The sequence below is a fragment of the Chionomys nivalis genome, chromosome 3, assembly GCF_950005125.1.
Source record: "Chionomys nivalis chromosome 3, mChiNiv1.1, whole genome shotgun sequence".
NCBI lineage: Eukaryota > Metazoa > Chordata > Mammalia > Rodentia > Cricetidae > Chionomys > Chionomys nivalis.
In genome coordinates, this window is record NC_080088.1 from 104,276,721 (window position 1) to 104,303,543 (window position 26,823).

General features: G+C 47.4%; 2 protein-coding genes across 3 annotated transcripts; both read left to right on the plus strand.

The window, feature by feature from the left end:
- The first annotated feature begins 3,300 nt into the window (after positions 1–3,300).
- LOC130871451 (coiled-coil-helix-coiled-coil-helix domain-containing protein 2) lies at positions 3,301–10,516 on the plus strand. The gene is made up of 4 exons (XM_057764800.1): positions 3,301–3,437; positions 7,706–7,958; positions 9,613–9,763; positions 10,288–10,516. The coding sequence occupies exons 1-4, from the start codon at positions 3,388–3,390 to the stop codon at positions 10,296–10,298; spliced, it is 465 nt and encodes a 154-aa protein (XP_057620783.1). The 5' UTR covers positions 3,301–3,387; the 3' UTR covers positions 10,299–10,516.
- A 3,312-nt stretch (positions 10,517–13,828) lies between these two features.
- Phkg1 (phosphorylase kinase catalytic subunit gamma 1) lies at positions 13,829–26,019 on the plus strand. Of its 2 annotated transcripts, XM_057764627.1 has the most exons (10): positions 13,829–13,991; positions 16,010–16,126; positions 16,755–16,933; positions 17,312–17,366; positions 21,350–21,415; positions 22,335–22,498; positions 23,518–23,608; positions 23,732–23,885; positions 24,807–24,932; positions 25,422–26,017. In XM_057764627.1, exons 2-10 carry the CDS (start codon positions 16,044–16,046, stop codon positions 25,668–25,670), a joined length of 1,167 nt encoding a protein of 388 aa, XP_057620610.1. In that variant the 5' UTR covers positions 13,829–13,991; positions 16,010–16,043; the 3' UTR covers positions 25,671–26,017. The 2 variants fall into 2 exon arrangements, with proteins under 2 accessions (XP_057620610.1, XP_057620611.1); XM_057764628.1 differs by lacking the exons at positions 13,829–13,991; positions 16,010–16,126; positions 17,312–17,366 and having other exon boundaries at positions 16,819–16,933; positions 25,422–26,019.
- The last annotated feature ends 804 nt before the right edge of the window (positions 26,020–26,823 follow it).

Below are 26,823 nucleotides of genomic sequence, written 5' to 3' on the forward strand. Positions count from 1 at the left end.
CAAACAACAGACCAGCCATGTCCCTCAAGGAAGAGGAACTTCCCTAGTGTAAAGATAACTGAACTGTAGTTTGTTTATTGGGCATATGTGTGATCTATGCATGTGTGTGTGGGGGCGGTATGTTCATGTATGGTATCCTCTGCTCCTCCACTTCGTAATTTTTAGGATTAAAAAAAATTTAAGGGGCTGGAGAGATGGCTCAGAGGTTAAGAGCACTGGTTGCTCTTCCAGAGGTCCTGAGTTCAATTCCCAGCAACCACAGGGTGGCTCACAACCACCTGTAATGAGATCTGGTGCCCTCTTCTGGTGTGCAGGCATACATGCAGGAAGAACACTATGCATAATAAATAAAAATCTTTTTTTAAAAAAGAAAGACATATGATATGACCTCTGTATCACATTTGCATACACATATGCGCACACACTTGCATGAACCACACAAGACAAAAATAATATTTTTAATGATTTATTTTTATCTTATGTACATTGTGTGTTTTGACTACATGTGTGTCTGAATGAGGGTATCAGACACTCTGAAACTGAAGTTACAGACAGTTGTGAGCTGGCATGTGGGTGCTGAGAATTGAACCTGGGACCTCTGAAAGAGAAGCTAGTGCTCTTAACCACTGAACCATCTCTCCAGGCCAAAAAATAATATTTAAAAAGATAAAAATTTAAAAGCTGGGCAGTGGTGACACAACTTTAATCCCAGCACTTAGAGGGCAAAGACAGGCAGATCTCTGTGAATTTGAGGCCAACCTAGTCTACAAAATAAATCTCAGGTCAGCCAAGACTGTTATACAGAGAAATCTTGTCTTGAAAAAAAAACTATAAAACTAGGTATGGCGACTCATGCTTTTATTCCCAGCACTCAGGAGACAGAGGCAGATGGATTTCTGTGAGCAGGAGACCAGCCTAGTCAACAGAGGAAATTCCAGCATAGAAAGGGCTACACAGAGTAAAGAAAATTAAATTATGTATATTGCGTGTGTTTTTACTTTTTTTTTTTTTTTTTTTTGGTTTTTCGAGACAGGGTTTCTCTGTGATTTTGGAGCCTGTCCTGGAAAATGATTTTACTTTTTTTTTTTTTTGTTTTTCGTTGCGTGTGTTTTTGAATATACATGAGTGCTAGAAGTATTGGATGCCCCTGGAGCCGGAGTTATAGTCTTTAGCCATCTGACATGGGTGCTCAGAATTAAATTCGGGTCCTTTTGGGTACTCTGCAAGCAGAGTGCAGGCTCTTAGCTGCTGAGCCATCCCTCCAGCCACTCTACAGCATTACTGGGGACAGGACTTCTCAGTGGGAGATGGAACTCAGCATTTCAGCTAGACTGCCTAGCCAAGCAGGCCCCGGATCTGCCTGTCTCTGCCCCACAGAACCGGAGTTGCAGATGTATGCCCTATGCCCAACTTTTATATGGGTTCTCAGGCTATGAACTCATTCCTCATGCTTACATAGCAAATGCATTACCCACTGAGCCATCTCTCCAGCTCCTGAACCCCAGTTTTGATAAGAATAACAATGAAGTTGAACAATCACATCAATAAACACAGGTGGTGTGTTTATATTTAAGCAAAAACAGGAGCGATGTGACAGTATGGGCTCCAGGGCTTCTGTCCCAGTCTGGGGATGCAGGGCATAGATGGTTAGTTAGAAACAGCAGGGCTCTTTCCAAAGCTCCATGTAAGGGAACCTGAGGTCACCGTCCTTCCCCCTCACTGCAGAGTAAAGTGACCCTTGCTTTCCTCTGGGTGGACAGGGCACCTGCCTTGGAACAGGCTGATAAATCTTGCACTTTCATTCTTCTTGTCAGGGAAAGTTCCCCAAGGGTGACAGAGCTGAAGATGGTTTTCATGGGGGGGCTGGAGAGATGGCTCAGAGGTTAAGAGTATTGCCTGCTCTTCCAAAGGTCCTGAGTTCAATTCCCAGCAACCACATGGTGGCTCACAACCATCTGTAATGAGGTCTGGTGCCCTCTTCTGGCCTAAAGACATACAGACAGAATACTGTATACATAATAAATAAAATATTAAAAAAAAAAAAAAGATGGTTTTCATGGACTGTCACGAGTGAGCGCTTTTCCCCCACAGAACAACTATGGTGAGACCTCCTATTGTACAGTGTCTGACAAGGTGGCCGAGGAAAATCTCCCCCAGCCTCCCCCGGGCATCTGGTGGGTGGAGAGAGTCCCCTACTCCCCCATCTAATGACCTACTGCTACACTGAAGGACTATACGACCTCATGGGCAATGTGTGGGAATGGACGGCGTCCACATACCAATCTGCTGGCTAGTATATGCATGTCCTCTGGGGGGCATCATGGATCAACATAGTAAATGTCTCTGCCAATCACTGGGCTCAGGTCACCACCAGGTAAGGATCTTAGGTCAGGGCACTACCTGTTTTCTGTAGCCATGACTGAGGGTCTAGATTCAGAGGTTCACAACCTTCTTAATGCTGTGATACTTTAATACAGTTCCGGGTACAAATGTGGGTATATTAGAATGTGAGCTGGCCCACACGGAGATGGATGGAGGCAGCGTCTCAATTCAGGTTCAAGACCCACAGGTTGACAAGCATTTCTTGGCCACCCAAAACTTCAGTTATGTTACAGAATTTTCTTTCCCACAGTTTCTAATAAAGCCTGGTTAGTACACCATCTTCCAGTCACACTGGAGGCAGGGCTCCTATAGCTAAATTCTACTTTGTGTAGCTTAGTATTTCCAAGCAAGTTTATTAGTAAATCCTTTATAACACCATTTTACTATGAGCTTCTCCTGCATCACCAGCACTAGGAGACTGAGTCATAAGAACAGGGAGTTCCAGGCCAACGTCCGTTAGGTGAGGCCTTGTCGCAAAAGAAAACAATCTGAGAAGTAAACAATCCAAGGCCCTCCCTGGCAGACAAGGCAAGGATGACTCATTCAAGGTTGCATTTAACCCCGTTAACATAGTAGGCATGGCGACGTGCCTGTTATCCCCAGTCCATTTTTCTTGAGAGGCTGAGGCAGGAGGATCTGAAAATGAAAGTCAGCCTGAGTTGTGGGGGGAAGCCAGTCGTCCACCGGAAGCAAAAGCCTAACCACCCAGCAGAGAATCTGGGGACGAGATTTGAGAGGGCAACTCGAGGAACTTCCGGTTACCTACAGGACCTGGTCGCCAAGCTCTTGACTTCCCGGCGTGTGACGCAGCACCCCGACGTTCCCCGTTACTGACGTCTGGATCTTCCAATGACCTCCAGCGCTCGTGCTCTTCCGGGGCGCTGATTGGTTTCCCTCTGAGATCCCGCCTCCCGTCTTCCGCTCTCCTTGGTAGAGAAGTTGCTGGACGCTCGTCGGCGTTTCGCATTTCGTAGTCTTTGGATTCTGAGTGTGTGCGGACCTAAGATGCCGCGTGGAAGCCGAAGCCGCTCTTCCCGGGTGGCCCCTCCGGCCAGGTGAGACCCTCCTTAGGGGTGGGGACTGAGCGTGGGCGGCCAGGGCGAAGGCAGGGGGCGGCCGGCGGGTGGTGAGACGGTGCGAGCATTCGGGCAGGGATCCGTTCCTGGGCAAGAGGGCGCCTCGAGAACGGGGACGCGCTCAGTGCATTACGGAAGAGGACACTAAAGCGTGACCTTTGTCCTAGACTGCTTGAGGGAAAGGCCTTGGAGGACATAGTCAACAAAGAGGCGAGGAAAAAATTGATTTATGTGAAGGTCTTGAGGTGGTTTTGTTTTACTGTGTTTTTGAGGTCCTCGGGCTAACCTTGGACTTAATGTGGGCCTGGCTGGCCTTCCTTGATTTTCTTGACTCCGCTTCCCGACGGCTGGTCTTTAGAAAAATAAATAAATTTTGTCTATGTACGGGTCCTCGTGTGGTGAGCCGAATATTCAGAGTTCTCTCCTTCCACCACTTTGATCCAGAATATTTTACACTTAGTGGTAATCGCTCAATTGAGACAGCTCCGCGGCCCACGTGAAAATAAGTAGGAAATTGCTGACAGCCTCCAGATTTTTAGGGAATAAAATCGTAGAAAATTAAAAATTGTTGCCTTACTAGGAGGAACCTGAGGACTGTCTATATGGTAGGGAATTGCCCCATCTCCCACCAAGATCGTCCCCCAAACCACTGTCTCCTCAAAGAAAAGAGTTGTCACCAGTTCAAGGCTACCCATGAAGAAACCCTGTCTCCAAGAACTAAGAGAAATAAGATTGATAAAAGTTGCCGTTCAGACAGGTCACTTGACCTGAATTTTTCTCTTTGATTTGGGTTGGTTTTGTTGTGGCCCTGGCTGTCCTGGAACTCACAGACATCCACCTGCCTCTGCCTCCTCAATACTGGTATTAAAGGTGTGGGCCACGATTTTTGCATACCCAGCAGCCTTCATCTTTTTTGATTGGTAAAATGAAGGCCTTGATCTACATTCTAAACATTACCTCATGACTGTCTTGGATTTTATTGACTTTTGGCTGTCTTTCTATATTGTCCAAGCTGGTCCTAAAGTCATGTGCTAATGACCTTGTCCCTTCGCTGGACTACGGATATATTTTGCTTTATGTATATTTTCTCTTCCTACTTTAGTCAACCAGGGTCTCATGCCTGCTAGGAGAATGTTTGTTAACCCAAATTCTAAATCTAAATCTGTTTGTGTACCTGTGTGAAGGTCACAGGGCAACTTGTGGGAGTTGCTTATTTCCTTCCTTGTTGACTCCAGGAATTGAACTGAGGTTGGCAGGCATGGCAGCAAGCACCTTTCACCTGGAAGCATTTCATCAGCTCTCAAGCTCTTTGTTTGTTTGTTTATTTATTTTTTTTATTTTTCTGGCACAGAATTTTTCTGTGTGCTGGTTGTCCTGGAACTCACTATGTAAACTAGGTTGGCCTAGAACTAGAGAGATCCACCTGCCTCTGCCTTCAGAGTGCTGGAATTAAAGGTGTGCACTACCACATCTGGCTTAAATTTTAAATCTTTCTGTTTTTATTTTCTTTTTTCTTTTTTGTTAAGTGGGTTTGTGAGCCTTGGGAGGTCAGAGCTGTCAGATGACCTGGAGTTGGGATTTGCAGTGGGTGGTTAAGAGTTGCTGGGAACCAAACTTGGGCTTGTGGAAGAACAATTTAACTGTTGAGGTATTTCTCTCCCTTTCCAACCTAAAGTTGATTTTTTTTTTGTTTTGGGTTTTTTTTGTTTTTTTTTTTTTTGTTTTTTGGTTTTTTCGAGACAGGGTTTCTCTGTGGTTTTGGAGCCTGTCCTGGAACTAGCTCTTGTAGACCAGGCTGGTCTCGAACTCACAGAGATCCTCCTGCCTCTGCCTTCCGAGTGCTGGGATTAAAGACGTGCGCCACCACCGCCTGGCCTAAAGCTGATGTTTTAGGAGTATTGGAATAACTGTTCTTTAAAGATACTGTGAACCATGTGGATATATGAAAATATTTTTTTTTAAAAGGACAAAATAGTTTATACTTGGTTTTTAAAACTTCCACAATCCTGATGGTGGTGCACACTTCTGATCCCAGCACTCCAGAGGAGGGGGAAGGTGGATCTTATGAGTTTGAGGCCAGCCTTGTCCACAGAGCCAATTCTAGAACAACCAGGTTACACAAAGAAAACCCTGTCTTGGGCGGGGACGGGGACAAAATGGGACGATGGACCTTACCCAAAAGATTAAAAGAGACAGAATGTTGTATATGTATATATAAGAGGCACAGTGTTTTTTGTTGTTGTTGTTTTTTTTTTTTTTTTTTTTCTCGAGACAGGGTTTCTCTGTGGTTTTGGAGCCTGTCCTGGAACTAGCTCTTGTAGACCAGACTGGTCTCAAACTCACAGAGATCTGCCTACCTCTGCCTCCCGAGTGCTGGGATTAAAGGCGTGCGCCACCACTGCCCGGCGGAGGCACAGTGTGTATGTATATATATATATATATATACATGAGAGGCACAGTGTTGTTTCTGTATGTATATGAGAGGCACAATGTTAATGAGAACAAGTTTCTGTAGTCTTCTCGCATGTGGATGGTGTGGAGAGTTAAAGGTTTCAAATGATGCCAGGCAGTTGTAGCACACATCTTTTTAACTCCAGTGACTGGGAGAGAAGGTGAGTTCCAGGATAGCCAGGGCCACACACAAAACCTGTCAACAAAAACAAACAAAAAACGATTTAAAGACTGGAAAGTTGGCTTTATAGTTAAGAACACTGGCTGGTGATCTTTCTGAGGATCCAGGTTTGATTCCCAGCAACTCTAGGTCCAAGTGACTGAAAACTCTTCTGGCATGCAGGTGGTACACAGACATAAATGCATGTAAACAATTATAAAATAAGATAGATTTAAAATGAAGCGAGGCAGGGTGAAAATGCTTGTAATCCCAGTACTGAGTGAGGCTGGTATAGGATTCCTAGGTGGAGCTCGCTCTTGTTTTGGCTAGGGCATTTATTTGATTTTTGGTTGGTTGGTTTTTGTTTTTATTTTTTGAGAGGAGGGTATCCTTTAAAATCACGCTGTAGAACAAGGATGACAATAGATATGCCAAAGTATGGTGGAAAACCCAAAGGCTCAGCCTACAGCAGGAGCTACAGGCAACTGAGGAATGCCGAGAGCAGGATAGTCTTCCCCAGTGAGGACACACCCTTTAGTTACCCAATACCAAGAGGTCAGCCCTGAAAACATACATACAAGTACCATACAGACTGAGATCATATATAAGAATGTCTATGTAAGCCGGGCGGTGGTGGCGCACGCCTTTAATCCCAGCACTCGGGAGGCAGAGGCAGGCGGATCTCTGGGAGTTCGAGACCAGCCTGGTCTACAAGAGCTAGTTCCAGGACAGGCTCCAAAACCACAGAGAAACCCTGTCTCGAAAAACAAAAACAAAAAACAAACAAAAAAGAATGTCTATGTATACATATATGCATCTAACAACAGTTAATGAAAAAAGAAGCCATGAGTTTGCTCGAGGGAGGAAAGCAAAGGAGGAAGTGTTCCAATTTTTTTAAGTGTATTTATTATGCATACAGTGTTCTGCTGGCTGGGCGGTGGTGGCGCACGCCTTTAATCCCAGCACTTGGGAGGCAGAGGCAGGTGGATCTCTGTGAGTTCGAGGCCAGCCTAGTCTACAAGAGTGAGTTCTAGGACAGGCACCAATAACTACAGAGAAATCCTGTCTCAAAAAAATCAAAAACAAAACAAACAAAAACCAATGTTCTGCTGGCATGTACAAGTCAGAAGAAGGCTCCAGATCTCATAGGTGGTTGTGAGCCACAAGGTGGTTAATGGGAATTGAACTCAGGACCTCTGAAAAAGCAGTCAGTGGGGCTGGAGAGATGGCTCAGTGGTTAAGAGCATTGCCTACTCTTCCAAAGAGTCCTGAGATCAATTCCCGGCAACCACATGGTGGTTCACAACCATCTGTAAAGAGGTCTGGTGCCCCCTTATGGCCTGCAGACATGCACACAGACAGAATATTGTATACATAATAAATAAATAAATAAATATTTTTTAAAGAACGTTCAGTGCTCTTAACCTCCAGTGTTGCAATTTTTATACTCTGAAAAACGATGTAGAAGAAGAAATGACGTGTAGGATGACCTTGGCCTGTTGAGTCTTCTGTCTCTTCTATCCCGGTGCTGGCATGACAGGTGTGTGCCTCCGAACCTGGCTTCTTTCACTTCTTCAGTAACTTCCAGAGCCATTTGGAACTGGGAGCTGATGAGTGTGGTTCTTTTCTTTCCTAGCCGGGCCCCTCAGATGAGGCCTGCTCCCAGACAAGCGCCTGCAGCTCATCCTCCAGCAACAGCGACTGCACCATCTGCAGTTGGCTCACCTGCTGCTGCACCCCGGCAGCCAGGCCTGATGGCCCAGATGGCGACCACTGCAGCCGGTGTGGCTGTGGGTTCTGCAGTGGGCCACACCCTGGGTCATGCCGTCACTGGGGCCTTCAGTGGAGGTGGCAGTGCTGAGCCTGCGAGGCCTGACATCACTTACCAGGTAGGATCTGGGGCCGCTTTTCCTCTGTGTGCTTGTATCTTCTGAGAGAACTTGGCAGCTGGTAAACATCTTTTACCTAGGACCCTGTGTTTAATTTTAGGAGTGCAGTACAAAGTGGTGCTTCCCCACCCCACCCCCTTTAAAGTAGGGGTTTACTGGGGTATGGTTTAGTGAGTAAGCACTTACTCTGAAGCTGTGCGGACCTGAGTTCAAAGCCCGTGGACCCACAAAGAGTCAGGCATAGCCATGCATATTTGCATCTCCTGCATTGTGGAGGGAAATGAGCAGATCCACAGCTTGGCAGCTGGCAGTTGAGATGAAATGACGGGTTTCAGTGAGAGGCACTGTCTCAAGGCAGTAGGATGGAGATTGGTAGAGGAAAGAAGCCATGTCTTGATTGGGCTCCTGTGGGCACACCCATCCACAGAATCGTGTGCGAGCACCACACACATAGTGTGGTTTGAGTTAGACCCTTAGGCGAGTACCAGTAAGTAGAGCAGACTGGAATTGTCACAGTCCAGCCCAACTTACTGTAAGATGGCCATTTTCCATCTAGGTGATTTTGTTTTTGAGAGAATCTAACTCAAGCTGACCTTGAATTTATGGCAATCCTGCCTTGGCTTTAAGAGTTTATCTTGGCTACACTGGATTCCTGTGCTTCACTTGGAGACAGAGTCTTCAGTGTGTGACCGAAGCTGGCTCCAAGCTTGTAGCTGTCTCCTTGGTTGGCTTCTCAAGCACTGGAGTTACAGCCATGAGGCCTGGCCTTTCAGTCCGGTCTCTGTTACATAATCACAAGTCCCGTTCACAGCCTGTGACCCCTGACCTGATAGTTTTTGCCCTCTTGTGGATCTATGGATTTTGTATGTACTAAGAATCATGTAATCTCTTGAAATCTGGTACATTTGAAGTTCTTGTCATGTCTTTCCAGTAATGATCCTATTTTTCTTTAAGAATGGCCTTTTTTGTATGCTGTGGTGCTGGGGTTCAGTCCCTGGGCAAAGCACATATACTATTGAGTTCCTAGCCAGGTTTGTTGTTTGTTTTGATAGAACTTGTTGGGGACTGTGGACCCCCAGACCCTGAATTTCCTATTCCAGAGTAAACAGCTTGTCTTTCCTATGCTTGCAGCTGCTCAGAGCAGAAGCCTGACGGCAGGGGCCTGGTTTCTGGTGGGCCTGCAGCTGAAAGGTCCTGAGAGCTGGGCTGTGGCCAGAGCACTATATAAGCTGCCCCTGAGCACAATAAAGGGGGCATTCTTATTTCAAGGATGACCCGAGTCTGTCTCTGTGTGTGTGTGTGTGTGTGTGTGTGTGTGTGTGTGTGTGTGTGTGTGTGTGTGTGTGTATTTCAACCTCCAACCCCTTGCCAGACTCAGGAGCCATACTGTAGTGCAGTCGCTAAAAGAACTTGTTTGTGTGTTTATGTGTGTGTAGCCTTTGGTGTTCTGTAACTAGTTCTGTAGGACAGGTTGATCTAGAACTCAGAGATCCACCTGTCTCTACCTCTGAGTGCTGGGATTAAAGTTGTACACCACCACCTCCTGGCTCTGGTTTGGTTTGGTTTTTTCTTTTTTGTGTTTACAATGTTAGGATCAAGTCCAGAGCCTTGTGTGTACCAAGCCAACTTCTCATACGTAATGTTGTCTTGGCAGGAGCCTCAGGGAGCCCAGGTGATGAACCAGCAGTCTTTTGGACCTTGCTCTCTTGAGATCAAACAGTTCCTGGAGTGTGCCCAGAACCAGAGTGACGTCAAGCTCTGCGAGGGCTTCAACGAAGTGCTGCGGCAGTGCAGAATTGCAAATGGTAGGTGACCTGTCATCTGCCCTGAGGTTGGTAGTGGTGGAGTGAAGACTGATTGGAATAACTGGAGGGCTGGCAGTCACAGTGGTTCTGTAGTTTCCCTCGTAATTTCAGCAGTTCACTGACTCACTACAGTGCTTGGTTTCGTTTTCCCAGACACTGGGGGAGAGAGGTGATACTTGTCCAAAATTAGAAGTCTTTTTTATTAAATTTTTTATTTTTTTGGTTTTTTGAGACAGGGTTTCTCTGTAGCTTTGGAGTCTCTCCTGGAACTAGCTCTTGTAGACCAGTCTGGCCTCAAACTCACAGAAATCTACCTGCCTCTGCCTCTCGAGTGCTGAAATGATTAGAACTCTTTAGCTAAATTTCTGCTTCAGGCCTTTTCTCTAAAAACATATACACCAGTCTTCATCGTGGTAAGGTTGGAATTGAAGTTTGATTGAAGGAAAACTTAATTGTCTTGGAAAAGTAAACAGTCTATCTGGGCATTGTTGGTTGTCGTCTGACTTAACCTTTTCTTTTAACAGGTTTAATTTAATCAAGAAGTTTAAACTGAAGAAATTGAAGTGGGCCCTACATAATAGTGCACGTGTGGACCCTGAGCAAACCTATTTCTAACAGCTCCATTAGGAGTTCTAACTGTATAGATATTATTCCCTGAGGCTCATAGTGTTGGGGACTGGGCAAGTAGTGGCCTCCTTGAACCAACTGTATTGGTTTTTTTGTGAGTTAACGAAAATAAAACTTTTATTCTGAGGTGTGGTAGTTGTCCTTATTGTGGGGTCATGGGTTTTGTATGCTTGCTCAACATAATAGAGTTTGTACAAGGACACAGCTATATCAGCACGTCTTTTGAGTCGTCTAGTCTAGTGGTTCTCAACCCTCCTAATGCTGGACCCTTCAGTACACTCCCTCATGTTATCGAGACCCCCAGGCATAAAATTAATTCAGCTGCTACTTCATAAAGCTCATTGTCAATCATGCTGCTCATTTATGGTTTTAGCTGTTCCAGGGTCCCATAAACTTGTACTTGGTGCATAGCAATGTGAAATCCTGCAGGCAAGCACACCCACCAAGGATCCCTATTTTTATTACTATGGCAAAGACATCCTGTGCCTCACTGGTCAGAGCATGGCCTCACACTGCTTCGGGGAGGCAGTTAGAGACAGGGGTTCTCTGTAGCTGTGGAGACTGTCCTGGAACTCACTCTGTAGCCCAGGCTGGCCTTGAATTCACAGAGATCCTCCTGCCTCTGCCTCCTGAGTGCTGGGTTAAAGGTGTGCCCAGCTTCACACTCTTAAGCAGTTGGCACAGCGTACAGCTTTTGAGAGAAGGGTGCAACATTGAACTCAATTTTTTTTCAATTTCAAAAGATACTGATCCTCAAGGGCTTTTTTTCCCTGCCAAATGGCTCATTTGCAATTTTTTTGTTTGTGTATGAATGTTTGTTTGGATGTATATAAGTGTGCCTTGTATGTAGTATCCTTAGAGGCCAGAAAACTAGTTCTTCCTGGAACTGGAGTGCTCGAAAGGAGGCGGTGCTCCTAACCACTGAACCCTGTCTTTAGCCCCCCCTATGTTTTCATATGGGGTCCTTTTGTTTTTTTCAAGGCAAAGTATGTAATGGGGGCCTTGACTGTCTTAACTCACAGATCTGCCTGCCTCTTCCTCTTTAGTATTGGGACTAAAGTTCTGTCTGTGTGGAATCTTACTTAACCCTTTAATGGAAAAGTACATTTTTGTTAACCTTTAGCATGTGCTAATGATGTGTTAGGGAATGTGTGTGAAACTTGGTGACAGCATGCTTTCCTAGCGTTCACCGGGCCCTGGGGCCTATCTTCAGCCATGTCAACAGGTCAGGTGGGTAAGTGCTAAGCAAGACATACTACAGGGTGGGCCTCCTGTGTGTGTCACTGTACTAAGAAACCCCCTCCCTTTTTTTTTCCTAGTCAGGATTTCTCTGTAACAGCCCTGGCTGTGATGTGGGAGTGTCATATATCAATCTGTTGATTTCATTGGTTAAGTAATAAAGAAACTGCTTGGCCCTCATAGGTTAAAACATAGGTGGGTGGAGTAAACAGAATAGAATGCTGGGAGGAAGAGGAAGTGAGCTCAGATGCAGGGCAGCTCCTCTGAGAGACAGACGCCATGCTCTCCTCTCCAGGGCAGATGCGATGAAGCTCCAACCCAGGATGGACGTAGGCTAGAATCTTCCTGGTAAGCGCACCTCAAGGTGCTACACACATGAATAGAAATGGGCCAAGCAGTGTTTAAAAGAATATAGTTTGTGTATTGTTATTTCGGGGCATAAGCTAGCCAGGCAGCCATGAGCCGGGCTGTGGGAAGAGGCCCACAGCCCCTACTACATGGCTGTCCTGGAACTAGCTCTGTAGACCAGGCTGTAGACCTTGAACCCAAAAAGATCTGCCTATCTGCCTCCTGAGTGCTGGATTAAGGTGAGTACTCCACCCCACCCCCAACTGAAGCCTTTTTGTTTTGTTTCCCTTTGAGATAGGGTTTTCCCTATGTAGTCCAAATCAGCGTGACTATCCAGCATCCACCTCCCAAGTGTTAGGATTAGAGGCCTGTGCTGCCAGCCATCCTCTGTAAAAGTATTTTCTCTGTTTGGATATTTCTTTTCTTTTCTTTTTCTTTTCTTTTTTTTTTTTTTTTTGGATTTTTCGAGACAGGGTTTCTCCGCAGCTTTTGGTTCCTGTCCTGGAACTAGCTCTTGTAGACCAGGCTGGCCTCGAACTCACAGAGATCCGCCTGCCTCTGCCTCCCGAGTGCTGGGATTAAAGGTGTGCGCCACCACCGCCCGGCTGTTTGGATATTTCTACTTGCAAAATTAGGCTAAACCCACACACCCTCTATGCTTGGTACTAAACCCAGCTCCTCGGGAAAGCTCATCTCAGTGCTCCAAGCTCTAGCCTTATTCTTCAGGGATTGCTCCAGGTTTAAACCAGACTGGGCATGGTGGTTCATGTAATCCCAGTATTTAGGAAGCAGGCAAGAAGACTGGAACAAGTTTAAGCCAGTCTGTCTCACATGTGGCTGGGTCAAATGTAGCACTCAATCCGGGGAGAAGTAAAAGGTCATTGCCATGCTTGGTGGTGTCTACCGGTAATCCCAACACAGAAAGGCAGAGGCAGGTGTGCAGATTGAGGGTAGTCAGGGCTGTGTAGCAAGACTTTAAAAACAACAGTGTGCTCCTTTCAGAGTTGGTGTTTCCAGGCCCTAGAGATGGATGGCTCATGTTGAACACTTGCTGCTCTTTGAGAGGACCTGCGTTCAGTTTCCCAGACTCATACTGACTCTCAAGAGTCTATAACTCCAGGTCCAGGGGATCCAATGCCCTTTTCTGACCTCTGAGGGTGTAAGACATTCCTGTGGTGCACATACACCCCGCCAGCAAAAGATCCATACACATCATTTGTTGGTTTTTTTTTTTTTTTTTTTTGGTTTTTCGAGACAAGGTTTCTCCGTGGTTTTGGAGCCTGTCCTGAAACTAGCTCTTGTAGACCAGGCTGGTCTTGAACTCACAGAGATCCGCCTGCCTCTGCCTCCCGAGTGCTGGGATTAAAGGCGTGCGCCACCACCACCCGGCTGTTGGTTTGTTTTTCGAGACAGTATTTCTCTGTGTAGCTCTGACTGTCCTGGAACTCACTTTGTAGGCCAGACTGGCCTCGAACTCAGAGATCCTCCTGCCTCTGCCTCCCGAGTGCTGGGATTAAAGGTGTGCGCCACCACCACCTGGCGCCATACAAATAAATCTTAAAAACAACAAAAAACAGCAGGAGAACTGGTTCATCTAGCAAGGTCGTACACTGCTTCTCCAGAGTTTGATTTCTAGCAACTCTGCCCCCTCTGGGCACATCATCCATGTGTGCACATACACATAATTAAAATTAAAGGCTTTAACTGATCCCAAGGCACCCGAGCTTCCCCTAGCCTCCACCAGGTGGCCCTGATGCTGTTTCGCCCCAGGCCTCTCCCTCCTGGACCTTGGCCTGCATCCCGGGTTTGCAGTTGTGGTTTATTTTTGGCAGGCCAGCCTTCCATCACCAAGTACCAAGCCGCAGAAGTAGAAAAAGATAGCAACTCCAAGTGTAAGTGGTTGCTCACGACACTGCTTCAGTCCTTCACGATCCGCAGATCCCCAGTCTCCGAAGGCCTCCAGGACCTTGGAATTCTTGTTATCTTCATTTAAGAGCCTTCAAGGACATAAACGGTGAGTAACGAGGCAGCAGTCGGGGAGCTGTGGGGTTTTGAGGCAAGGACATAACGCCTCAAATCTGACCCATTTCTCTTCAGACCTGGGAGACCACAGGTTCTCAGAACACCTGTCGGGCACACAGTTGGTTATGCCTGTTGACTAGCTTTCTGGGAGGGATAGTAGGTTTCAAAACTTTGGACCACCTACTTTTCTTTAGAATGCTCCCCTCTACAGTGAGTCTAAGAACAAGTGTAAAGGGCTAATGAAGCAGTAAATAGAGAACCATTGTTGGCTCCAGTCAAGCCCTAGGGAGATGGACACATACATTATCAGAAAATGTGAGTGTGACCAGCCTGGCTCAGGATGGCATCTTGGTCCGGTGTGGGCCCAGAATTGCTCTATGCTTCTGCAAGGGATGTGGTGTAACTGTCAATAAATGAGGGTCACAGATGCCCATCTTGGAGCTTTAGAATGACTTTTAGGCAAACGGGTTGTTGAGGGGAACTAACATCTTCAGGTTCTGCTGGCTGTAATGTGCAACAGGCCAGGTTCCTGTTATTGGCAAAGGAGATAGTTGTTATTCTAAACCTTCTCTTGGTAACTAGGCACCCCGTATCTGGGACACCAGGCTTCCAGAAACAGCCAGCTTGAGGCAGCCAGGACTGCTGCGTGTCTGGTCAGCAAATTGGGCCCCTTGGGACACCATGCTTTCTGGGGCTCCCACAAGTGGACTAGAAGCATATGCTGTTGCCTGCTTGCCTCTTCCTATTCTGGGTGATATTCTGCCTTTCTCAAACCCTTGGTATGGAGCAGGAGTTCAGTTTCCTGATGGGAGCCTCTATGTTCCTGGGACAAGATGGGTCAGCTTAGCTTCTCCACATCCTAGCCTGACCACCCTGACTCTGGGCTGAGCGTGTAGCTCAGTGTTTGAGCACTTGCCTGGCATGTGTAAGGCTCTGGGTTCTATCCCCCAGAACCTAAAAATAAAAATAAGAGCCAGGAAGTGATGGTGCACAACTTTAATCCCAGCACTCCGGAGGCAGGTGGATCTTTGTGAGTTTGAGGCCAGCCTGGCCTGCAGAGTGAAACCCAGCCAAACAAACAGGCCAGTGGCCAGCCTGGTCTGCATAGCAAGTTCTACGTCAGCCAGGGCTATTATGAGACTTTGTATCAACAAAAAAAAGGATTAAGGGCATGGACCACCACAGCCCAGCCCTATATGCTTTTTAAAAAAATCTTAAAAAAGAAAAGGGGATGGAGAGGTGGTTCAGTGGTTAAGAGCCTGACTGTTCTTCCAGAGGTCCTGAGTTCAATTCCCAGCAACTACATGGTGGTTCACAACCACCTGTAAGGAGATCTAGTGCCCTCTTCTGGCCTGCAGGGACACATGCAGATAGAACATGGCATACATACTAAATAAATAAGTTGAAAGAAAGAAAGAGAAACGAAGAAAGAAAAAAGAGGAAGGAAAGAGAGCCGGGCAGTGGTGGTGCACACCCTTAATCCCAGTACTCGGGAGGCAGATTGGATAGATCTCTGTAAATTTGAGGCCAGCCTGGTGGTCAAGAGCTAGTTCCAGAACAGCTAGGGCGGTTACACAGAAACCCTGTCTTGAAAAATAAAAACAAAAACAAAGAAAGAAAAAGAGAGGCCTTACTGGTCCATGCTTTTAATCTCAGCACTTGGGAATGCGAATATCTGAGTTCAAGACCAGTTTGGTCTACAAAGTGAATTTCAGGCCGGGCGATGGTGGCGCATGCCTTTAATCCCAGCACTCGGGAGGCAGAGGCAGGCGGATCTCTGAGTTCGAGGCCAGCCTGGTCTACAAGAGCTAGTTCCGGGACAGGCACCAAAGCTACAGAGAAACCCTGCCTCGAAAAACCAAAAAAAAAAAAAAAAGTGAATTCCAGCACAGCCAGTGCTACACAGAGAAACAGTGCCTCAAATAAATAAATAACAAATAAAAGAGAAAGGAAAGAAAGAAAAAATGGGAGGAGGGGGGAGTTGACCGCTTCTTTCTGCACCCCTTTCAGAGGCCCTTGAGGTCCCCCTGAGACCTACCTGAGCATGACCCGGGATGAGACCCTCCCTGACTCCCATTCTGCACAGACCTTCTATGAGAACTATGAGCCCAAGGAGATCTTGGGCAGGTAAGACCCAGACCCCCTGTGGAAATCCTGACCTCAGCTTTACCTATGATGGGAAAGATTGGCACCACCCTCAGCCCTAGCCCCATTTCTGTCCCCTTTGTTCCTCTGCTTAGGATGAGAAGTATGCATTACAACACAGGGCAGAACATCTGTGCCTTTGACTGACTGATTGATTTTCATTTTATTTTCTGAATATGAGTGTTTCGTCAGTATGTTTGTGTATTCCGTGCATGTCTGGTGTCCTCAGAGGTCAGAAGTGGGTGTCAGATCCCTTGGAGTTACAGACGGTTGTTCGCAGCTATGGGGGACCTGTACCCAGGTCCTCTGAAAGAGCAGCAAGTGCTCTTTTTTTTTTATTTATTTATTTTTTTTTTTGATTTTCGAGACAGGGTTTCTCCGTAGCTTTTGGTTCCTGTTCTGGAACTAGCTCTACTAGACCAGGCTGGCCTTGAACTCAGAGAGATCCGCCTGCCTCTGTCTCCCGAGTGCTGGGATTAAAGGCGTGCACCACCACCACCCGGCTAGCAAGTGCTCTTAATTACAGACCTTTCTCTAGTCCCTGAACTGCCTTTAGTAAGGGGCTCCCCTGGAGTGTGGGGTGCCAAGGCCATCTGTTCTCTGCTCACAGGGGAGTCAGCAGTGTGGTCAGGCGCTGTATCCACAAACCCACCTGCCAGGAATATGCCGTCAAAATCATCGACATCACAGGCGGAGGCAGCTTCAGCTCCAAGGAGATACAGGAGCTTCGGGAAGCCACACTGAAGGAGGTGGACATCCTGCAGAAGGTCTCTGGACACCCCAACATCAGTGAGTGGCCCCTTCCTGCCCCACCGCCCCTGGCACAAGCCATAGCCGTGTGCTTTTTGGTGCTTCTGCCCTAATCACCCACCCAAGTCAGGGCATGAGAGCCATCTGGTGATCAGCGATACTCGTCATCTTCACCTTGTGTTCAGTGACTCTGCCAGCCCATTGCTGGGGCTCGAGGTCACAGGTGCTGCCCTCACTACTCAGACAGGGTGGGGATAGACAGGGTTGGGAGTGGGTGCAGGTGAGGAAGGGGTCCTTCCCACACCTCAGTGATTGCCCTCCTCCTGCCTCTGGAGCCAGCCTGCCTGGTCCCTGTGCCCCGTGGTCAATGCCAAGGCTCCTCTGCTCCTTGAGACCAGCTAGCCTTTTCCATTTCAGTACAGCTGAAGGACACTTACGAGACCAACACTTTCTTCTTCTTGGTATTTGATCTGTAAGTACCCAACCCTGGAGCTCTCCATGGGTCCCCACCAGACTGTCAGGGGGCCGGCATCAACCCCCAACCCCCATAATGAAACACCGGGCAAAATCGACAGGTTTTGAAACCTAGAATACCACTTACAGATGGGTTATATATTTTCTTAATTAAAAAATTTCTTGGCCGGGCGGTGGTGGCGCACGCCTTTAATCCCAGCACTTGGGAGGCAGAGGCAGGTGAATCTCTGTGAGTTCGAGACCAGCCTGGTCTACAAGAGCTAGTTCCAGGACAGGCTCCAAAGCCACAGAGAAACCCTGTCTCGAAAAACCAAAAAAAAAAAAAAAAATTTCTTTTAGACAGGGTCCTTTTGGGTAGCTCTGGACACCCTGTAGACCACATTGGCCTTGAATTCACAGAGATCCGTCTGCACCTGACTCCCAAGTGCTGTGGTAAAAGGCATTGCCACCATGCCTGGCTTCAATTTGATTATATGTTTTTTTTTTGTTTGTTTTGTTTTGTTGGTCTTTGGGTATTTTGAGACAGGGTTTCTCTGTGTAGCTCTGGCTGTCTTGGAACTCTCTAAACCAGGCTGGCTTCAAACCCACAGAGATCTACTTGCTTCTGCCTCCTAGGGATCAAAGGAGTGCGCCACCACTGCCCAGGCCTTTCTTCCTTTTTTTTTTTTTTTTTTCTGTTGGAGGCAACACCTCTTTATGAAGGCCAGACTGCTCTTAGCCCAGACTGAACTTGAACTCATGATCCTCCTGCTTCAACCCCTAGAGTGCTGAAATTACAGGTGTGACAGTTGGTCTCTGGGGATGAGTTAAGGGAGGAAAGAGTGGAAAGAGCAGCTGGGTGGTGGAAAAGGGATATGGAAGAATGGAAGAGAGAAGCCCGTGGTTGAGATGACATTTAGGGTGTTGTTCAAAAACCAGTATCATCACTCTGTGTTTGCACCAACAGGATGAGAGAGGAGGTCTTTAACACTAAGCATCAAATATAAACAGCACAAAACCTGACATACTGGCACACGCTTTGTTTTTTTGTTTGTTTTTTGTTTTATTTGGTTTTCTGAGACAGGGTTTCCCTGGCTGTCCTGGAACTATTTCCATAGACCAGGCTGGCCTTGAACTCACAGAGATCTGCCTGCCTCTGCCTCTGCCTCCCAAGGGCTGGGATTAAAGTTGTGCACCACCACTGCCAGGCTAGCGGCACATGCTTGTAATCTCAGCTCTCAGAAACTGAGACTGGGGAATTGCTTCAACTTCATGGCCATCCAGGGATACATGCTGAGTATCGGACCACCCTGGACAAAACCCTGTCTCAAAAAACAAAAGGGAATAAATGCTAACCACACAAAGTGCATGGGGACCGTGCACTGCAGACCTACCATCAGTTTCTATTTGAAAGAATAATTGCCAGGTGGTGGTGATATACGCCTTTGGGAGGCAGACAGGCAAATCTCTGAGTTTGAGGCCAGCTGGACTACAGAGTGAGTTCCAAGACACAGAGAAAAAAAAAATCTGTCTTGAAAAACACCAAATAGTAATAATAATAAGTATGATGATGAAGGAAGGGAGGGAGGGAGGAAATAAAAAATTTCCTCTGGGCATGGTGGTACATGCCTTTAATCCAAGCACTTGGAAGGCAGAAGATGGTGAATCTCGGTGAGTTTGGGGCCTGTCTGATCTACATAGTGAGTCGGCCATTCAGAGTCTATACTGAGACCCTGTCTCAAAAACAAACAAAGGAAAGAAGGGAGTGGGTGGGAGGGGAAGAATAAGAGGATGGAAAAGGAGAAGGAGAGGAACGGCTTGCTTTTCAAAACCGGGCTTGGGCTGGGTGATGATGGCGCATGCCTTTAATCCCAGCACTCGGGAGGCAGAGGCAGGCGGATCTCTGTGAGTTCGAGACCAGCCTGGTCTACAGAGCTAGTTCCAGGACAGGCTCCAAAGCCACAGAGAAACCCTGTCTCGAAAAACCAAAAAAAAAACCAAAAAACAAAAAACAAAAAAACAAAAACAAAACCGGGCTTGGTGGCACATACCTGCAATACCAGCTCTTAGGAAGCTGAGACCAAAGGATCAAAAGTTTAACGCCAGCTTGTGCGACATGGCCACACCTTGTCACAGGAAACAAAAACCAAGAAAATATTCAGTTCAGTCTTTAGCTTTCTGACCTAGAATGTGGTCTCTGCTAGAGCAATCTGGTTTTACCCTGTAGGGCTCCTTGGGACACCAGTAAAAATAGCTTCTCCAAGCCACCTCTCTAAAGGCTAAAGATATTTGAGCTGCCCCCAGAGGTTATTCAGGACAGGGCCCTGTGAATACAGCAGGGATGGTTACAGCAGGGCAGGAGAGGGGGCCTAGCAGCCCATCCTGTGGTTAAATAGAAGATACAAGTGGACACAGCAGCACAGTCCTATAATCCAAGCACGCAGGAGGATGAAGCAGGAGGATTACTGGTATGGCTTTAAGGTTAGCCTAGGCAACAGTGTGGGTCGCTGTCTCAAATTTTTCTTATATAAATAATGAGCGACGAGAGGAAATAGGAAGTATTAAAAGGATTCAGCATCTACAGTAGGAAATGTTTCAACACCACAAGGCTGTCAGTTGTCTCAAGCAAATCCTTTCCTTACATTAGCTGTGACATACAGAGAGGGCACCCTGTGCTGGGTAGTTTTATGTCAACTTGACACAAGCTACAGTCCCTGGAGAGGACAAAGCCTCAATTGAGAAAATACCTCCATGAGGTCCAGTTGTAGGTAAGCCAATAGGGCATTTTCAAGGGCAGGGGTTAAAGGCCTTCGCTACCAGACTGGCCGATCCCTCCATTATTTAAACCATTATTTATTTATTTGTTTGTTTGTTTATTTATTTATTTGGTTTTTCGAGACAGGGTTTCTCTGCATAATAGTCTTAACTCTCCTGGAACTCACTTTGTAGACCAGGCTGGCCTCAAACTCACTGAGATTCACCTGCCTCTGCCTCCCAAGTGCTGGGATTAAGGCATGCACCACCTAGCTTAAACCATTTATTTATATAATCTTTAATTAGGTGAGGGTGTGGGGCTGAGAGATGGCTCAGGGCTTAAGAGCACTGACCAGTCTTCCAGCGGTCCTGAGTTCAATTCCCAGCAACCACATGGTCGCTCACAACCATCTGTAGTAAGATCTGGTGCCCTCTTCTGGCCTTCAAGTATATATGTAGGCAGATGCTGTATATATAATTAATAAATAAACCTTTAAAAAAATTAGGTGAGGGTGTGTGTGTCTGTGTGTGTATGTGTATCTGCATGTGGGTATGTGCAAGCGAGTGCATGTGCCTGTGGAGGCCAGAGGCTGTTCTGAATCCCCTGGAACTAGAGTTATATTATATTATATTATATTATATTATATTATATTATATTATATTATATTGACAATTGTGAGAGGCTTGACATGGGTGCTGGGAACCAAACCCAGCTCTTAACTGCTGAGTCATCTCTCCTGCCCCTGCCCCTCTATTTTTTGAGACAGAGTTCCATGTAGCCCAAGCTGGCCTCCAGGTCACTATGTAGCTGAGGCTGGTCTTGAACTCCTGATTGATTCTCCTTCTGCCATTTACCAAGTACTAGGGTTACATGTTTATGCTGTCACAGCTGGCTTTTTGCATATAATAGGCAAACTTGGCTTCTCCGACACTTACACTGTTGATTTCTTTCCATTTGCTTCCTGGCAAAAAAACGTTCCCAAGTCCTCTTGATCTGGGGTCCTGAGCCAGAGACTCTGATGCCTGTCTCCCACTCCTGGTACTGACGAATTCCCAGGTGCCATGCATTTCCATAAGCAGGGACATCACATTTTCTCAGCCTTTTGCTTTTCTTTCAGTTCTTCCCAGAGAGCCCCTACACTCCCTCCCTGGGGCTCCTGCCCTCAGAGGAACAGCCCACCATGTCTTTGAGGCATCAGGGTGGGAACACAGTTCTGGGGGCAGGTAAGGAACACTTTGTTCCCACAGGATGAAGAGAGGGGAGCTCTTTGACTACCTCACTGAGAAGGTCACCTTGACTGAGAAGGAAACCAGGTAAGGACATGTGCCATCTCTACCCGGTCTCTAGCACGGCAGTGGTCTGGCAGGAGGCCTGGTGCACATGTTTAGCTGAGGTCATGCTGGCTTCTGTGATCGCCCAGCTCTTTGGCTAATCTACAGTCTAGAACCTAGACTGTCCCAGCCCATCCTGGATCCCCCATTGCACGCAGTGAGGTTGGTCTGTGGACTTTGGCCTCCCTGCCTCTTATCCCTGATGAGTGGAGAGTAATGTGTAGGTTAACACGCACTTCTGTTGTGTGGAAAAAGTTTGTCCAATTCTAGAATCGAAAATTAAGCCAATATGTCTGGAGAGATAGGTTAGCAGTAAAGAGCACTTGCTACTCTTGCTTTTATTTCTTGAGACAGGGTCTCACTATATAGCCCTTTCTGACCTGGAACTTGATATGAAGACCAGGGTGATCTTGAACTCACAGAGATCTGCCTCCTCTCTGCCTGCAGAGTATTGACATTAAACACTTGCACCAGCACTCTTGGCACACTTGCTGTTTTCTCAGAGAACCTAGGTTTGCTTCCCAGTATCCCATATCAGTGGCTCAAATGTCTGTGATTCTAGTTCTAAAGGATCTGATGTTTTCTGACTACCCTGGGCACTCTATGAATGTAGTGCATATATGTACACTTGGGCATACACACACACACACACATTAAATAATGCGTACATACAATCTACTAAAAATATAGGCTGCTTGGCAGTGATGATGCCCACCTTTAGTCCCAGCTCTTGGGAGGCAGAGGCAGGTGGATCTCTGTGAGTTCAAGTCTAGCCTGGTCTACAAGAGTTAGTTCCAGGACAGGGGCTGTTACACAGAAAAACCCTGTCTCAGGAAAGAAAAAAAAAATAAGAAACTAAAAAGCATAAAAATAAACCATTGCCATGTATCTGCCTCCTCAGAAAGATCATGCGAGCCCTGCTGGAGGTGATCTGCACCCTGCACAAACTCAACATTGTCCATCGGGACCTGAAGCCAGAGAACATCCTTCTAGATGATGACATGAACATTAAGCTCACAGACTTCGGGTTTTCCTGCCAGCTGCAGCCAGGAGAGAGGCTCCGAGGTCTGGTACCATGGCCTTGGCCCATAGAGGGGCATCAGGGATGGAAATAGCCTGAATGTCTCCCCAGAATAAAAACTCTGCCCCCTCAGTGGCTGAGGAGATGGTTCAGTGGGTAAAATGGGATATGTAAGCATGAGGACCTGAGTTTGAATCCCCAGAGCCCATGTAACTCCAGCACTGGACAGGCGTCTGAAAGCAACACCTGGGGATCGCTGGCCAGCTAGTCTACCTGAATCAGCCAGCTCCAGGTCAGGGAGAGACCCTGCCTCAAAAACAAGATAGGGAGCAATCAAGGAAGATACCTGACATTGACTTCCGGCTTTCACCACACACACACACACACACACCCCAGAAATGACTCAGCAGTCAAGAGCATGGGCTGCTCTTCCAGAAGACCTAGGTTCGAGTCCCAGCATCCACATTGCTGATCACAACTGTCTGTAACTCCAATTCCAGGGAATCCCACCTTCTCTCTTCCTTGGGCCTCAGACCCATATGATACACAGATAGGATACAGGCACGACATCCAAATACATGAATTTCAAAAAAAGAAAAAGAACATGTATTTCTTATGTAGAGGACCCAAGTTTCAGTTCCCAGCACCCACATAGGGAGACTTTCAGAGTCACCTATAACTCCAGTTCTAGGGGATCAGACTCTCTTCTGATTGCTGAGGATTTTTACTATGTGCACCTACCCTCATACAGATACACGCACACAACGTATAATAAAAATAAACCTAAAAACCATCCTACTTACGAGGCTAGATGGCTCTTGAGTCAAGTCCTCTTCTTAGGACTCCACGGACTTAGGTTTCCCCAGCTTGAGCTTCATGCCAGGGTGCCCAGAAGGAACGAGGAATCCACGGGTGGCCTTGCGAGTCTGTGTACCATGATGCTACGTGTGTGTGAAATACGCGAATCCTGCCAAGACCTCTTCTCGCCCATCCCTTGGCTGCCTTGGGAAACTTCTCCCAAGGGCCCCTGTCGACCTGTCCTGATAAGTGACTGTTCCTGTAGAGGTCTGCGGGACCCCTATTTATCTGGCCCCTGAAATCATCCAGTGCTCCATGGACGACAGCCATCCTGGCTATGGGAAGGAGGTGGACATGTGAGTGACCTGTGTAGATGGGGGGAGGGGGTCACAACTCTAGCCGGAACCACGGCCAGCCACTCCTGCATGCCTCCCTTACCCATCAGTCTTAGAGTGACCTGACTCCCTACCAACCTCCAGGTGGAGCACTGGCGTCATCATGTACACGCTCCTGGCTGGCTCCCCACCCTTCTGGCACCGGAAGCAGATGCTGATGTTGAGGATGATCGTGGACGGCAAATACCAGTTTGGCTCACCCGAATGGGATGACTACTCAGACACAGTGAAAGACTTGGTGAGAGGCCATGCCCACCAGCTCCCCAGATCTCAAGGGAGAGAAAAACACCCCAATACAGGGAGCACACCCCAGAGTGGAGGAATCTCAAGGACGGACTCACCTGTATTTGTCTCATTGCTGCTAAAAAAAAATACCTAGCAAAATCTACTTAAGGAGCTGGAGAGGTGGCTCAGAGGTTAAGAGCATTGGCTGCGGGGCTGGAGAGATGGCTCAGCCGTTAAGAGCATTGCCTGCTCTTCCAAAGGTCCTGAGTTCAAATCCCAGCAACCACATGGTGGGTCACAACCATCTGTAATGGGGTCTGGTGCCCTCTTCTGGCCTACAGGCAGAATATTGTATACATAATAAATAAAATGAACATTTAAAAAAAAAATAAATAAAAGAGCATTGGCTGCTCTTCCAGAGGTCCTGAGTTCAATTCCCAGCAACCACACCAACCACACAGTGGCTCACAACCATCTATAAGGAGATCTGGTGCCCTCTTCTGGCATACAGGCATACATGCAGGCAGAACGGTGTATGCGTACTAAATAAATAAATCTTTTTTGTTTGTTTGTTTGTTTTTTTTCTTTAAAGCAACTTAAGGAAGGAAGGGTAAATTCTGGCTCATGCTTTATGGCTCCAGGTGTGTGAGGAGATGGTCACGTGGCATCCACAGTCAGGAAGCAGAGAGAGATGGATGCTGGTGCTCAGCTAGCTTTCTCCTTTTCATTCAGTCCAGGATCCCAGCCTAGGGAATGGTGCCACCCACACTGAGGGTGCAGCTTTCCACCTCCACCTATCTAACTAATCTCTCACAGACGCCCAGAGATCTGTTTTCATGGTGGCTCTAAATCCTATCAAGCTGGCAGTAAGGACATCATATCCCGTGTCTTCCGAAATGCTGCTGGGAGCCTCAGTGCCCTTCTGTTCTCTCAGGTGTCTCGCTTCTTGGTGGTGAAACCCCAGGACCGCTGCTCGGCAGAAGAGGCTTTGGCACACCCGTTCTTCCAGCAGTACGTGGTGGAGGAAGTGCGGCACTTCAGTCCCCGAGGGAAGTTCAAGGTACTGAGACTTAACTTGGCCCAGTGGTCTTGGGGGATTTTGCTGTTGGCTCCTGGGGTTCTCTACACCAGCTGGCAAATTGCTCCCAGAGTCTTAAACTACAGGGGATTCTAGTATTGCCCCCCTCCTTTCTTTTTTCTTTTGAGACAGGGCTTCTCTGTATAGCCCTGGCTGTCCTGGAACTCACTCTGTAGACCAGGCTGGCTTCAAACTCAGAGATCCACTTGCCTCTACCTCTCGAATGCTGGGATTAATGGTGTGCACCACCACCACCCACCAACTGGGCAAATTGGTCCTCTTCTTGTACACAGTTTTCAGTTCAGTTTCTGGTTGCAGGGAATGTCAGCTAGTTGGCCCGGTTAGCCTAAATCCCTGTAGATACTTGGGGTCTGGTAATAGGGGGCATCATGAACGGCACCCTGAAATCCATCATGGGTTTTCTGACAAGCTCAGCTCCGGGCTGAGGGTTCTCGGTGCTGCCCCCTGCAGGTGATCTGCCTAACCGTGCTGGCCTCGGTAAGGATCTACTACCAGTACCGTCGGTTGAAGCCCATAACCAGGGAGATCGTCATCCGAGACCCTTACGCCCTGAAGCCTCTCCGTAAGCTCATCGACGCCTACGCTTTCCGAATCTACGGTCACTGGGTGAAGAAAGGGCAGCAGCAGAATAGAGCTGCCCTCTTCGAGAACACACCCAAGGCAGTGCTCCTCTCCTTGGCCGAGGAGGAGGACTTCTGAGGGATAGTAGGACATCCCAGAACTGTGGAGTCCCCAAAGAGTTCTCTGCGTCGTTGCAGGTGGCCCTACTCTGTGCACCCCACTAAAAGCACAGGGTGTTCCCATTAAACAGCAGTAATTACAGCTAGGGCTGGGTGTGGTGGCTTATGCCTGTTGTCCTGAGGCAATAGGATCCCAGGTTCCAGGACAGCCTAGGCAGCTTAGTGATGGTTGCTTCAAAATAAAAACAGGGCTGGGAATGTAACTCTATGGTGAGTGTAAGGCCCCAAGTTCAACCCCTGGTATGACAAAAGTAGATGATAGATAGATAGATAGATAGATAGATAGACAGACAGACAGATAGATTAATAGATAGATAGGTGGCCGGGCGGTGGTGGTGCACGCCTTTAATCCCAGCATTTGGGAGGCAGAGGCAGGCAGATCTCTATGAGTTCGAGACCAGCCTGGTCTACAAGAGCTAGTTCCAGGACAGGCTCCAAAACCACAGAGAAACCCTGTCTCGGAAAAAAAAAAAAGAAAGAAAAAGAAAAAAATAGATAGATAGGTGATAGATAGATAGATGATAGATTGATAGACAAATAGATCGATCCAATGCAGCAGAGGCTGTGCCAGGCAGGAGTGGGAGGGCAGAGAGCACATGTGCTTTGGGAGCTAGAGGCCTCCTGGCTTCTCTACTGTGCACCTTCATCATGGTCTTGGGTTCTTTCTCCTTTTTTAGACTTATATATTTTGTGTGTACTTCATCCAGCTGTTTATTATGTGCACCCCCTACCTGCAATACCTGTGGAGGCCAGAAGAGGGTGTCAGATGCCTGAAACTGAAGTTCAGGATAGTTGGGAACCACCATGTGGGTGGTAGGAACTGAAACCCTCTTCTGCAAGCACAAGTTCTCTGAAATGCTGAGCCATCTCTCCAGCTCCCGCCTCAGTTTCTTTAGGGGCCCAAGGTTACTGATAATTGAGGAAGTGGAGGCAGGATGATCAGGAGCTCAAGGCCATTCTTGGCTACACAAGGAGTTGGAGGCCAGCCTGCACTACATGAGACCCCGTCTCAAACAATTTTAAAAAGTGTACTTCGCTGGGCAGTGGTGGCGCACACCTTTGATCCCAGCACTCGGGAGGCAGAGGCAGGCGATCTCTGAGTTTGAGGCCAG

Coding starts and splice junctions, on each gene's coding strand:
- Phkg1 (XM_057764627.1), top strand. CDS start 16,044: ATGACCCGGGATGAGACCCTCCCTGACTCCCATTCTGCACAGACCTTC. Junction 16,127..16,754: donor CCCAAGGAGATCTTGGGCAG/GTAAGACCCAGA, acceptor CTCTGCTCACAG/GGGAGTCAGCAGTGTGGTCA. Junction 21,416..22,334: donor TTGACTGAGAAGGAAACCAG/GTAAGGACATGT, acceptor CTGCCTCCTCAG/AAAGATCATGCGAGCCCTGC.
- LOC130871451 (XM_057764800.1), top strand. CDS start 3,388: ATGCCGCGTGGAAGCCGAAGCCGCTCTTCCCGGGTGGCCCCTCCGGCC. Junction 3,438..7,705: donor CGGGTGGCCCCTCCGGCCAG/GTGAGACCCTCC, acceptor TTTCTTTCCTAG/CCGGGCCCCTCAGATGAGGC. Junction 7,959..9,612: donor GGCCTGACATCACTTACCAG/GTAGGATCTGGG, acceptor TTGTCTTGGCAG/GAGCCTCAGGGAGCCCAGGT.